General features: G+C 39.4%; 1 protein-coding gene across 5 annotated transcripts in view; it reads left to right on the plus strand.

Moving 5' to 3' along the window:
- The window catches only part of dst (dystonin), a 136,770-nt gene that overhangs the window by 46,820 nt on the left and 76,192 nt on the right, over positions 1-13,758 (plus strand). For all 5 annotated transcript variants that reach the window (XM_059359820.1, XM_059359816.1, XM_059359817.1 and 2 more), the window contains 25 exons: positions 719-885; positions 978-1,090; positions 1,261-1,367; positions 1,451-1,570; positions 1,882-1,977; positions 2,078-2,205; positions 4,527-4,620; positions 4,711-4,865; positions 5,770-6,238; positions 6,331-6,459; positions 6,565-6,642; positions 6,756-6,917; positions 7,196-7,300; positions 7,460-7,555; positions 7,982-8,107; positions 8,210-8,362; positions 9,212-9,366; positions 9,502-9,628; positions 9,950-10,133; positions 10,768-10,925; positions 11,450-11,628; positions 12,252-12,390; positions 12,475-12,668; positions 13,334-13,496; positions 13,585-13,668. In XM_059359820.1, coding sequence (XP_059215803.1) covers positions 719-885; positions 978-1,090; positions 1,261-1,367; positions 1,451-1,570; positions 1,882-1,977; positions 2,078-2,205; positions 4,527-4,620; positions 4,711-4,865; positions 5,770-6,238; positions 6,331-6,459; positions 6,565-6,642; positions 6,756-6,917; positions 7,196-7,300; positions 7,460-7,555; positions 7,982-8,107; positions 8,210-8,362; positions 9,212-9,366; positions 9,502-9,628; positions 9,950-10,133; positions 10,768-10,925; positions 11,450-11,628; positions 12,252-12,390; positions 12,475-12,668; positions 13,334-13,496; positions 13,585-13,668 — 3,681 coding nt within the window. The remainder of the gene's footprint in view (positions 1-718; positions 886-977; positions 1,091-1,260; positions 1,368-1,450; positions 1,571-1,881; positions 1,978-2,077; positions 2,206-4,526; positions 4,621-4,710; positions 4,866-5,769; positions 6,239-6,330; positions 6,460-6,564; positions 6,643-6,755; positions 6,918-7,195; positions 7,301-7,459; positions 7,556-7,981; positions 8,108-8,209; positions 8,363-9,211; positions 9,367-9,501; positions 9,629-9,949; positions 10,134-10,767; positions 10,926-11,449; positions 11,629-12,251; positions 12,391-12,474; positions 12,669-13,333; positions 13,497-13,584; positions 13,669-13,758) is intronic.

Genomic DNA, 13,758 nt, shown 5'->3' on the forward strand with positions numbered 1-13,758 from the left:
TCCAGTAAATCTACTCTAACCCTGCTGTGAACAAACTTTACACAACTTAACCTGTGTGCCCTCCCTGGCAAACTGAAAAACAGTATTTCTGACATACAATGTTTCGATAAGTTTGGGATGTGCGTTCAGGACAAACTACTAAACTTGATATGAACTGTAGATAGAGACTCTTGCTCAGCTGCTGCTGTCGTAAATGTGCTTTAAACCCAGTGAGCCAACAACACTGTGGAACTCAACCTGTGAAGTGGCACTGTTTGTTTGAGGTCATCTTCAGTATAACATGTTGTAAAACTATACGGTAATTTATTACACAGCTCTTTATCTCACATTTTCCGTGTTACAAGTGCGAACAGAACTGCTCTTGAAACAGCTAAGGAAAGTCTCACACTTGAGTCTTGTCAGACATTAAATGAAATACATTGCCTCATTTTATTTTTCCTCTCTACAGTACAGTCCATCTTTGCAAAGCTTAAACTATCTTTTGTTGTTGTCATATTTTCAAGGCTGTAGTTTGTGTTGTCGCCACATTGGATTGCATTATATTTCATTGTGTTACTATGATTGTGTGTTACTATGATTGTTCCCACTCAGTAACTGTGAAGTCCCACAGGTTTATTAATCACATATTTTTGGTTTAAATGTCCTTAATCCTCCACAACTGCACCTTTAACATCAGTCCAACTTGTTTTTTTATATCCTGTATTTCTCTTTCTGACAGATCTCGGAGATCCACGTGACAGGGGAGTCCGAGGACATGACAGCCAAGGAGAGGCTTCTGTTCTGGTCCAGACAGATGACAGAGGGCTACGTGGGCGTACGTTGTGACAACTTCACAACCTCCTGGAGGGATGGGAGACTATTTAACGCCATCATTCATAAATACAGGTACAGTAACACTGAAGGAACTATAGAATGGATTTAGTGGGTGTTGTTTTCTGCCTTTTTGCCTTATCTGTCTCTCTTTCTCTGTATTGCAGGCCAGACCTGGTTGACATGAGCCGTGTGTCGACACAGGCCAACCGATCAAATTTAGAGCATGCGTTTGGTGTAGCTGAACAGCTGGGGGTGGCCAGGCTGCTGGACCCCGAGGGTAAGATCCATACACACTTCCATGTTAGCTTTGACTCAGAAATATTCTGAAACCTTTTAACATCTTTTTCTGCAATAAATCATGTGGAGTGAAGCTTGGAGATTCTGACCTGAGGAATAATTCCTCCTGCCACGTGTTACATTTGTGACCTTTTTACCTTCCCTCATCAGACGTAGACGTTCAGTCGCCCGATGAAAAATCAGTCATCACATACGTTTCAACGCTGTACGATGCCTTCCCCAAAGTACCTGATGGCGTTGATGGAATCAGCCCTAATGTAAGTTGATGGCATTGGTCCACCAATAACTCCACCCAAAGTGCTGAAAAGTGCTTTATGCTGATCCCTTTTTCTCTGAACAGGATGTTGATATCAAATGGGTGGAGTACCAGAACATGATCAAATACCTCAGCCAGTGGATCAAACACAACGTGGCCATAATGACAGATAGATCATTCCCAAACAACCCTGTGGAACTCAAGGTATTCAAGATGTTTTGTTATCATTATTAGGTCTATTTTTGCACAAGTTGAGCTTGCAAAATCTGCATGTAGTGTCTGTAAGGTGAAGGATAATTGTCTGCTTCAAATAACCCACGTGCTGTAACTGAGACTAAAAGTGATATTGATGGATACGAGAGAGCAGCAGCATCCATTTGCTGCAAGAAGTCGATAACAGTAATGGCACAGTTTTATAAATACGAGGAAATGCTAAGAGTGTCTCCTGTATAACATCTGTTCTGATGTTTTCCATTTATAAATATTTGTATCATAATCTCTGCTTTGTTTTACAGGCACTTTATACACAGTATCTACAGTTTAAAGAACATGAAATCCCCCTGAAAGAAAACGAAAAGACAAAAATCAAGAATCTCTACAAAATGCTCGAGGTATGCAATCCAATATAGGAAAAAAGTTTGATCACACGTTGCAGTGTCCTTAGTGTTAATGCACTGAAGTAACAACAACTCTGTGTGGCATATCTGACAGATGTGGATCGAGTTTGGACGTATTCAGCTACCCCAGGGTCATCATCCTAACGATGTGGAGAAGGAATGGGGGAAATTGATTGTTGCCATGTTGGAAAGAGAGAAGAGCCTGAGGCCTGAGGTGGAAAGGTATGTGGAGGCACTGAGCCCATTAATACTTTCTGTTTCCTGGCTCAACATAATGTGATTTATTAGTTTAATCTTTATAGTCTCTATAACCTAATATTATGGGATATCTGTCGGCCAAAAGTCATCATTTAACTAACACGTAAACACATAGCTGGTGTGTGTTGTTAAGACAAAATGTGGGATTGTTTGAAGCAAAGAAGATTTAAAGGGGACATATTATGCTAATTTAGAGGTTAATGCTTGTATTTTGCATTTCTACTACACAGCTGCGCATAAAGTTGAGGAATAATTTTGTTTTCAGACACAATTCTCTGTTAATTGTGGTTTCATTTTCATTATGATATGTTTGGAAGAGAGTTTTGAGTTCATCCGTCAATAATTAATCACATTGTCACAATCATTTCATGGAAAGAGGTAAAAATAAATAATTCAAACTTTATGAGCGACCGTGTATAACATACTTGCATGCTTTAATGTTCTAAATGTTATTTATCTCAAACCACCCATTAATGCTGCTCCTCTAAACACTTTACACTTTACAATTTTAGCGATTGTCACTATAATACCCCCCTCCCAAAAAAAAATTTGGTGATTGGTCAGCATCTCTCTAACATCCACCATTGCAGCCAGAGCAGCAGGAAAAAATTACTATAATGTAGTAGGCTATAGCAGCATTTTCTACCATGAAAAATCACCAATTAAAGCTTATAATCTAAAACTACATAACTATTTATGTTCCGGCAGGAATGTGATCTGAATTTAGGGAGAAATTAACAACATCAGCAACCAAGATCACAGGTTTCCCCCGAGGTTAGCATGCAGCTACATGTAGCACTGTGTGTAATGTAAACACTGCAGTAATGTGCCTTGAGCAGATGACCGTTGTATCAATCACAAGCGTACACTACGTCAGCTTGAGCCGAGAGTTGAAAAGAATGTTGAAAGCGTGTTGAGAACAGTTGAAAACCTGAGGGTACTTTGACAGAAAACGTCATTACTTTTACATACATTTACTGCATTATTTGAGACTTGTGACTATGTTTGATATGATCATCCAACATGATATGTTAGACAGAAAGGAAAAGCATGATAGATGCACTTTAAAGCAGGAAATATTGTGGTTATGTGCTGCTTTTCTTAGGAAAAAGTATTTACATAAAGGAGCAAATATGCTACATGAGTCAGCAACATTTTCTGTGGTCGGTGAAGGCAGAGAGCTCCAGCATCATATTGCAAGCAGGCTAATGTCTCTGCTGCAACCTAACACTGAGGGTCAGCGTTTATGTCAGAGATTGATGCCCTTATTAAAGCAGAAATCCCTTCACTAAACCGTTGCATGCTACGATAAGATCTATATCAACATATTTATGAGCAGTTGTACATAATAATTCTTGATCAGATTTACTGCAGGCAAAGTGCACTGTTTGCATATGATAGCAAACAAATAACCTTGGGGAAAAATAGTGGAAAAAGTTAGGTACTTTCAGCACAAAACAATGTCACAATCTAGTATCTAGTTACTCTAAAAAAGCAGAAACTTGCAAATGCTAAGATGAGAGGCAAGCTCAGTCAAGTTGGGGTTTTTTTTGTTTTGTTTTTTTTAGCTCTGGTGCTGTTTCCATCAGTGTTTGTTTGCAGAGTAGATCTTATTTCTATGGAAACTCAATGCCAAGTCAACAGACTTCTCAGCTGACAATAGTTTAGACAAGTTTGCATCTCTACCCATGCCTTACAAACACAACATTTTTACATTATTATGTTGGGCGTGGTGAAAACTGGCAGCAGTTTGGCAGTGCTTTATACTCCCTCAGTTAGTATAAAGGCATACTGTCTCAACCTGCTATTTAATTTTCATCCCCTAGGGCTGCACATTATTTCAGGGTGGGAGTCACTTCACATGCGCCGCACCTGGCTGTGGCACTATAAATATGAGCCAGTTGAAAGGCGCTCCATCAGTTGGGTCTGTGAACGCTCGCAGTCAAACTGTCAAGGCGAGGTCGAGGCTGGGATCCTCTCAGAGGAATGATTAGGATGACAAATGTGACGGTGATTGTTTGAGTGGCTGGGATTAGCAGCATTGCTTTACCTTTTAAAGTAAGATGGCCTATTTAAGTGGGCTCTCGTCTGTAAGCAACAGTAGCTTCGCCAGTTTCGGCTCCAATGACTCTGTCTCTGAACCGTTCCGAATGAACAGCTCAGTTGTCCTCAATAACAACGTCGCCTATGGAGCCAGGTGAGGCTGCAGAGGGGTTTTATGATTGTTTGTTTTTGTTAAGGTGATAACAACTGCAAACTCAAAAAAAAATGTTTTGTTTTTGTAGGCTTGAGATGTTGCAGCAGATTGCCAACAGGGTCCAGCGGGACTGTGTTAATGGAGAGGACAAGTTGGCGTTGGCAAGGATCGCCCTGCAGTCTGTAAGTTTTGTGCAAATCTCTGTTTGACTGAATGTGATGAAATATCCTAGTGACATGAATTTTGAGTTGTTGTTTTTTTCCTCTGCTAAGGATGCAAAACGCCTTGACTCTGGTATCCAGTTCCTCCATGAGGCTGAGATCGCTGGCTACCTTTTGGAGTGTGAGAATATCCTCAGACAACAAGTGGTGGACATCCAAATTCTTCTGGATGGGAAATTCCCCTTTGCAGATCAACTCGTCCAAAGGTACGATTTATATCCTCTTTTAAAAATATCACAGGGAAAGGGATAGTTTGATTGTTGAAGTGATGAAGTGGTTGTGAGGTACTACATATCCATTGTCAGTGTATTACCTGCAGTAGATGATGGATATTTGGAGAAACGGGCCTGTGGCCAAGCATATACTGCTATAGAACAGGAATCAATAAAACATATTTTAGCCGCCTAAAAAGGCACCAAAAATATACCAATATTGGATTAATTGTATGCTCTTTTTAGAATGTTTTCACTGCTTTACCCTGCGGTCAGATCTCCTTTTCCAATGGGAAGCTGAAGCGGTGATATAAATCTTTGCTCTCTTTAAGCTACCAGACTCCTTTGACAAAAAAAGTAATTTTACCTTGCATAGCACAGGAGTTGCTGGTGTATTGCAGCCTTGATGAGTTAGTTAGTTATTGTTATTGTGTGTCTTTGTTGTTTGAGGGGTTTGTTTATATTCATTAAAGTCACACAATAACAGAAAATAACCAACTGATTGAGGCTGCAGTACACCAACAACTCCTCTGCGATGCAAGGTAAAATGACTGTTTTTGTCTAAGGAGTCTGGTAGCTTTTTAAGAAAGTATGGATGGATACAACAGCTCCAGTTCCCAGTCGGAAAGGGCTGTCCGACAGCAAGGTAAAGCAGTGAAAATACTCTAAATATAGTATACACTTCAACTGATCTAGATTTTTTTTAGGTGACTTAAATATGTTTTGCTACTGCACCATTCACAGCAGTACATTGCTGCCTGCTTCTCCAAACTGGGGGCATGTAAGCCTCCACCTACTGTGGTACACTAACTCTGGATAAGCGCCTCAAATAACCCCACTTCAATAATTCAAACTATCCCTTTGATACACCTAATGTTTTGTTCCCTTTTGGATGCAGGGTATCAAAACTCCGGGATGACCTTCTCTCCCTGAGAGCAGAGTGTTCTTCTGTGTACAGCAAAGGCCGCACCCTGACCACAGAACAAACCAAAATGATGATCTCAGGCATCACACAAAGCCTGAACTCTGGCTTCTCCCAGAACATCAACACGAGCCTGACACCAGCCCTTACTCCTGCACTCACCCCAGGGGGGTTAGGTACCCCTGGGTCCACATTCACCTCCAGCCTTACACCGTGCCTGACCCCGTCCTTGACCCCCACCTTGACCCCCGGTCTGCAGCCTGCTTCGGTCCAGAGCTACATGGGGAGCGGTGGCGGCATGGATCCAGGCAGCCTCAGGCATTTGAAACACATGCAGATCCGCAAGCCCTTACTGAAATCCTCGCTGGCAGACTCCAACATGACAGAAGAGGAGGTCAACATGAAATTTGTTCAGGACCTCTTGAACTGGGTGGAAGAGATGCAGGTGAGCAGTCACCATCAGTTTGTTGATAATTCACTGCAGCTTTTATTGTACAGACTTTAAATACGATACTGATTATTTTTTCTGTGTTAAAGGTGCAACTGGATCGTTCAGAGTGGGGATCTGATTTGCCAAGTGTGGAATTGCATTTAGAGAACCACAAAAGTGTACATAGAGCCATTGAAGAATTTCAAATGAGTCTTAAAGATGCCAAACTGAGTGAGGTAAGAGTTTCAGAGTTTATCTTTGTCTTGCTTTGAATCTAAGTGGAAATATAATCAATCCTACAGAGGAAATAAAAGACCTAAAACATGTTTTTCTTTTCTCAGATTCAGATGACCATCCCTCTGAAACTATCTTATTCAGACAAACTGAACAAACTAGAAAAGCAGTATGAAAGGCTACTGGTAAGCGATTTGTTGAGCTAAACAGCCATAATCTAGAATTGCGCTGCTATAATTGATCTGAATTATTTATGTGTCTTTTGTAGTCTGACTTAATGAATCCCTGCTCCTTTCAGAGCTGTTCAAGAGAGCGACAAAGCCACCTGGAAAGCTTGCATGACTTTGTGTCACAGGCGACTCAGGAGCTCATCTGGCTGAATGAGAAGGAGGAGGAGGAAGTGGCCTTTGACTGGAGTGATCGCAACAGCAACATCTCCAAGAAAAGAGACTACCACGCTGTGGGTGTTTTTCAATTATCTGTAACACAACCTTAGAAATCTTCCATGCAGACAGAATAACAAGTTCAGACAGTTCTTTTGGGTGTATGGCTTTGGCCACGTTACAGCTGCATTCATTTAATAGAACAATAATCTCAGTGAAGGATTTGTGTATTGTGCCCTGAATGATTAACTTCATACTCGGTGAGACAGGATATGGGATTGTGTGAGAGGATGGAGGGACTGGGTCTTTGCCACGGCTGGATGCCAGAGATACTCAGCTTAATGTCTTTATACAGGACCTGATGAGGGAGCTGGATGAAAAGGAGGAAGTGATCAAGTCGGTGCAGGACAAGGCAGAACGCCTTATGCTTAAGAACCACCCAGCCAGGCTCACTATTGAGGTAAGCATTGTGTGCTTTTTTTTTTTCAGCTCTGCGGTCAGTTTGACAGTAATGTCTCCACCCTGCATGCTGCTCCCACAATAATTACACGATTATGAAGTCTTAGAGTCTTGTAATTTTCCAGCTATTACACCTGGATAATGTGTGTTTCTTTTGCAGGCGTACAGAGCCGCCATGCAGACGCAGTGGAGCTGGATTTTACAGCTTTGCTCATGTGTAGAACAGCATCTCAAGGAGAACGCTGTTTATTTTGAGGTGAGTGGCTTCCTTTCAGTCAATACAGAAAAGTGCATTTGTTTGTCACATCCACAGAGTGTTTAAAAGAAGTGGAGGAAGTCACCGAGATGTGACCCATTGGTTTGTAGGCTACCGTTTTAAAGCGTTGAGTTTGGCATTTTCGTCTATTTAACTCTAAATGGGGCCATAAATTACTAAATGAACATCATGCTGTATTGAAGAAGACTTGAAAGAAGTAATTGAGACCATAAACTCATGAGGAATATATTAATGAGGTAATAAATCAAGTGAGAAGAAGGGTCATTTTCTCATAGACATTGATACAATCAGACTTGTGTTTGCAGCCAGCAGAATCGCCCCCTGCTGAATGCAGGTTTAAGCCACTTCACTTTTGGCTTCACTTTTCAGACCTAATTCTTTCCCTTTCTTTCCCCCCCTGTGCAGTTTTTCAGTGATGCCAAAGAGTCCATTGACTACCTTAAGAGCCTGCAAGATGCCATTCAAAGAAAATACAGCTGTGATCGAACAAGCAGCCTACACAGAATGGAGGATCTCATTCAGGAGTCAATGGTAAACTCGAGAAAGATGTGTGAAGTGTGTGTGCACATGGAGGCACTTTCAAATAATAATAAAGCAAACAACATGATGTGTTTTTATATGTTGTGTCCGTAGGATGAGAAAGAGCAGCTGCTTCAGTATCGCAGCACTGTCGCTGGGTTAGTGGGCAGGGCCAAGAATATTGTGCAGCTCAAGCCCAGGAACCCCGAAAGCCCTGTGAGGTCCTCCATCCCTGTTAAAGCCATCTGTGATTACCGTCAGATTGAGGTAAACGGAGGTTTATTACATCATATTGCACCACAAATTTATCTTATTCCATTTCAATGTTTTAACCCATAAGAACCCAGACCTATTTATCCTTCTAGGGAAATTATGGGGGATATACACACAAACCAAGTGGACCACATAGAACACATTTATGATGTTTTAAAAAAAAAATCTACCCCTAAATGTCAAAGATCTGTGATGTGACATATACGTTACATTGGGCTTTTATGGAATTTTTTTATAATATTTCTTATTTTAAAATTTAAAAAACTAGACACCTTTTCTGCTTGCAGAAACACAAATTTGCCTTTTTCTTTGCATCTCCACAAAATATATTAAAATTGAAAATGTGACAATAACAGTGCTATTAAACAACTAATTGTTTTTCAGATTTGTTTTAAGTAGTAAAATAATAATAAATCAACAATAAATAAAAACAAATAACCATTTGCCTTTTTGTTTGCATCTACATAACATATATCAAAATTGTCACTTTAATATGGTCAGAACAAGTTAAATGCATTGTAGGAAATTAACAGATTAGAATTGTTAAATGGGTTTAAACTTAGCCTAGAAAAAAAAAAAGCTTTCTGAAATTTGCTACTTTTTTAGATTTCTGTTTCCAGTCACACCCATATTTTAGAGAAGTCACTTCATGTCACAGTCACATGACCACCACACCAGGGTGTTAAGTATGTGTGCTTAGGGACTTAAAGAGTTAAGGTGAAGCATAAAGCTGAATATGGGATATTATAGAAGATTTAAAGTGTTTGTTACATGGGTGTCACCATGGGTTCTTATGGGTTAAACTAAATATATGAGTATAATATAAATATATAACTCTTCCAGATTACCATCTATAAAGAGGATGAGTGCGTACTGGCCAATAACTCTCACCGGGCCAAATGGAAAGTTATCAACCCAGCAGGGAACGAGGCCATGGTGCCCTCTGTCTGTTTCACTGTTCCTCCACCCAACAAAGAGGCTGTGGATATGGCCACAAGGTGAGATTATAGTAATCATTTTGAATCTGCTTTACTTCAAAATACAGTTTATTCTTGAGTTTAAATGACCTGACTTTGACATGATAAGTTATTTATGACATGATAAGTTATTTATGCCTCTTGCTTTTCCTACAGAACTGAACAGTTGTATCAAAATGTCCTGGCGCTCTGGCACCACTCCCACATCAACATGAAGAGTGTGGTGTCTTGGCATTATCTAATGTCTGATATACGAGCCATCCGCAACTGGAACGTGGCCTCGGTATGCTTGAATAAATTATATGTCAGATTTTTAGACATAAACTGATGATGATTAATGATAATCAAGCTCAGTTTTGACGATCGTCTTATCATAGGCTACTGAAAATCCATTGTATGTGATGTCAGACCATCTTTTTTTAATTTTATTGTTCAAGTAGGGGGCAGACAAACATAAGAAATGTTTTCTTCTTGCTGCTCCTTTCTAATCAGGAAGGTGTATAGTGTGTCTCTGTACACATTTTGTTGTCCACTTTCATGAAAGGAACAAAATAAATAAAAAAATAAAATAAAATAAATTCCTTTATTTTTTATTTCTCTGCAGATAAAGACCATGTTACCAGGTGAGCATCAGCAGGTCTTAAGCAACCTGCAGTCTCACTTTGACGAGTTCCTGGAAGACAGCGAGGAGTCCGAGGTGTTCACGGTGGCAGACTGTGCTCAGCTAGAGAGAGACGTAGCGGCCTGCAAGGAGTACTACCAGGAACTACTCAGATCTGCTGAAAGAGGCAAGACCCAGAATCTTTTTATTCATTCTTTTCCCTCCCGACAAGAACCTGCTGCTGTACATTGAACACAACACCCGAGGGAAACACATGGCTCTTTAAGCCCTTTAAGCCTGAAGTTAATGCCTTTTGGAATTATGTTGTTTTTTACTGAATTAAGAAGAGTTTCTAAAGAGGTGGTTACTGTGAATGAAAAACAAACACTGAGGTGTTTATGTGCAGTTATGGTTTGTAAACGGGGTGGATTATCTTGAGAAAAAACAAAGAATACTTATGTTGTGATGTTAAATAGGAGACAAATATACATGTAATCGAATCATATACATATATACCCCCTCCCCTTTTAATAAAACAGATTCTTAATTATTAAAATTGTTTACAGTTTTCAGCTGTATTGAGTGCCATTGATTTAGCAGCAGTGTAACAGGTTCTAGATGGCCTCAAACTGTGATCATGATGCCACCTAGTGGTGCTTTTGTGTGTTGTCAGTTTATGTGTGAATTTAATTTTAAAATCAGAGCAAACTTTTACATTTTCCTTTTTTTTCAACAGAACTGTCCTGTCACAGTTTGAAACTCAAACACATTTTATGCTCTAATGTGATGATTTGTTCTCATTATATTTTTACGGTAAACAGAGGAACACGAGGAGTCGGTGTACAATCACTACATCTCAGAAATACGCAATTTCCGGATGCATCTAGAGGCGAATGAAGAACACCTGATCAGGCAGCTCCGCACACCGCTGGAGAGAGACGACCTGGAGCAGAGTCTGCAGCGCATCACAGATCATGAGGTACGCGTCGGGGTTGCACAAATCATTTAAAAATATTGCAGCTGTATCTACATTTATCATCTTTAATTTATTTCTTATAGATAAATGCTATTGGTTACCCTTAGAATTGGTCTGTGGTTTTAACAAATATTTAACCAATGAAAAGAATTAAAGAGATATGTGGGAGCAGATAATAATACAGGCCAACCATGACAGGTTGGGAGTTCAATACTGTCTTCAATTGCTGCTTATAGCACTTACTCTTTTATAACAAGAGATTTTAGCCTAAAATATATTCAACTACAGGAAAAACTGAGTGCACCCTGTAAGTTGATGATAATATAATGCTACACACTTACTGCCTCAGATGTGGACCAAACACATATCTCAACATACGCTGTTTAAAAACCCTTGTAACTCAATTTGAGCTTGCTATTATTTATAACACATAAATCCTTAACCGTATTGGACATATAAAGTTTAAACCCAACAACGAAGATATTGAAGCATGTTCTAATCTTGATATTCTATGCACCACTTTGCAGAAGAAGACAGCTGAGCTGAATAAACTGAGGGAGGACCTGGATGTTATGAAGGAGAAGTGTGAGCTTTTCCTCAGACAGGCTGCAGGTTCTCCTTCTGTGCCGACGCTTTCCTCTGAGCTCAACGTCCTCGTCCAGAGCATGGGCCAAGTGCACTCCATGTCTTCCATTTATATGGACAAGTAAGTTCCCATCAGTGGTGGAAAAAGTATTCAGATCTCTTACATAAGTAAAAGTTCTAATGCTACACTGTGAAATTACCCCACTACTAGTAACAGTCCTGCATTCAAAACTTACTTAGTAAAAGTACAAAAGTATCAGCATCAAAATGTACTTAGAGTATCAAAAGTGAAAGTATGCATTATGCAGAATGGACCCACTTAGATACTTTTTTCATTTGTATCAATGCATTTATCTAAGTGTGTTTTAATTAAAAATAGGGCCCATTTTAACAACTTGATGTACTGTTATAAGGTTTAGACTATGTTAAACCTCGACCTGAAAGGTAGCTAAAGCTGTCAGCTCAATGTAGTGGAGTAAAAATACAAACTTTGCCTCAAAATGTAGTGGAGTAGAAGTATAAAGTTGCATAAAATTGAAATACTCTAAAGTACCTTAAGTAGTTTAAGTACCTTAAAATTGTACCGAAGTACCGTACTTGAGTAAATGTACTTAGTTACATTCCACCACTAGTTCCCATTGTCTTTTTGAAGAAATCATGGTGGCATTTTGATACTTTAACTAGATAGATATTTGCATCAGAAGTACCTAAATATGAATGAACATATCCGCCTTTGTGTTGCAGACTGAAAACGGTGAGCTTAGTGGTGAAGCACAGCCAGAGTGCAGAGGCGCTGGTTAAGGCCTACGAATCCAAACTCTACGAGGAAGATGCTATGAACTCTGATGTCAAGTCTATTGAGACAGTCATTTCAACACTTAAGGTAGTACCTACGTGGATTCAACATTTCACCAACATTGACAGAGTTTTTAGTTCATTTTGGGTAACCTGTCCCCGTTTTTTCTAGCAATGGCGGACAGAGATCGACGAGCAGCAGGAGGTGTTCCATGACATGGAGGATGAGCTGCAGAAAGCACGAGTCATCAGCGACCGCATGTTTAAGGCACATAACGAGCGTGACTTTGACCTCGACTGGCACAAGGAGAAAGCTGATCAGCTGAGCGAGAGATGGCAGAACATTCACTCCCAGATTGACAGCAGGTTAGTGCTCATTCCTATTTTTAGGGTTTTTGTGCACTACAAGAAGTCATTTATGACATTTGTGTGCAAGAGTGGTGGAAGAAGTATTCAGACCCCTTACTTAAGTAGAAGTACTAATACCACACTGTAAAATTACTCCACTACAAGTAAAAGTCCTGCATTGAAAACTTACTCAAGTAAGAGTACAAAAGTATCAGCATCAAAATGTACTTAAAGGATCAGAAGTAAAAGTACTTGTTATGCAGAATAATCCCACTCACATTGTTATATATATCCCAAATATATTATTGGATTATTATTATTATTGATGCATTATGTAATCATACAATAATTATGTTCTTAACAAACTGTTATGACGTTTAATTTCAACAAATTTCACTTTAATCCCTTTACCATCATGTCTTTTTTATGTTAAATCTTGACCTGAAAAGTAACTAAATCTGTCAGCTAAATGTAGTGGAGTAAAAAGTGCAAAATTTAGCTCAAAATGTAATGGAGTGGAAGAATAAAGTTACATAAAATGGAAAAACTCAAGTAAAGTACAAGTACCTCAAAACTGTGCTTTAGCACAGTACTTGAGTAAATGTACTTAGTTACTTTTCACCACTGGTGTGCAAGTATCATAAGTGTAAGAGTGCTCATTCACCTGAATTGTTCAATTTCAGACTTCGGGAACTGGATGGTATCAGCAAATCTCTGAAACACTACAGAGACTCCTTCAGCAGTCTTGATGAATGGGTGAGAGAAATGGAAGTAGCACAAATGAAGGCCCAAGAAAACAAACCTGAGGACAGCAAGGCGCTGGCTGAGCTGTTAAACAAACAGAAGGTAGAACAAGAGTCAACTTCTTCACAATCGGAGTAAAAGTATATATATGTGGTTGTATAAATATATCTTTAAACTGTCTGTTTTTCAGGTCCTTGTTGCTGAAATTGAACAAAAACAGGGCAGAATTGACGAGTGTCAGAAGTACTCGGAGCATTATTCATCTGCGATCAAGGTAAGCTTATTTATCTTTAATGTTCTCATGTTTTTTTCTGATATATAAAGTTTTAAGAATCATCTTTGTAAACTTACACACAAATCTCTT

The sequence above is a fragment of the Centropristis striata genome, chromosome 20 (genome assembly GCF_030273125.1).
Source record: "Centropristis striata isolate RG_2023a ecotype Rhode Island chromosome 20, C.striata_1.0, whole genome shotgun sequence".
In the NCBI taxonomy this organism is placed as follows: domain Eukaryota; kingdom Metazoa; phylum Chordata; class Actinopteri; order Perciformes; family Serranidae; genus Centropristis; species Centropristis striata.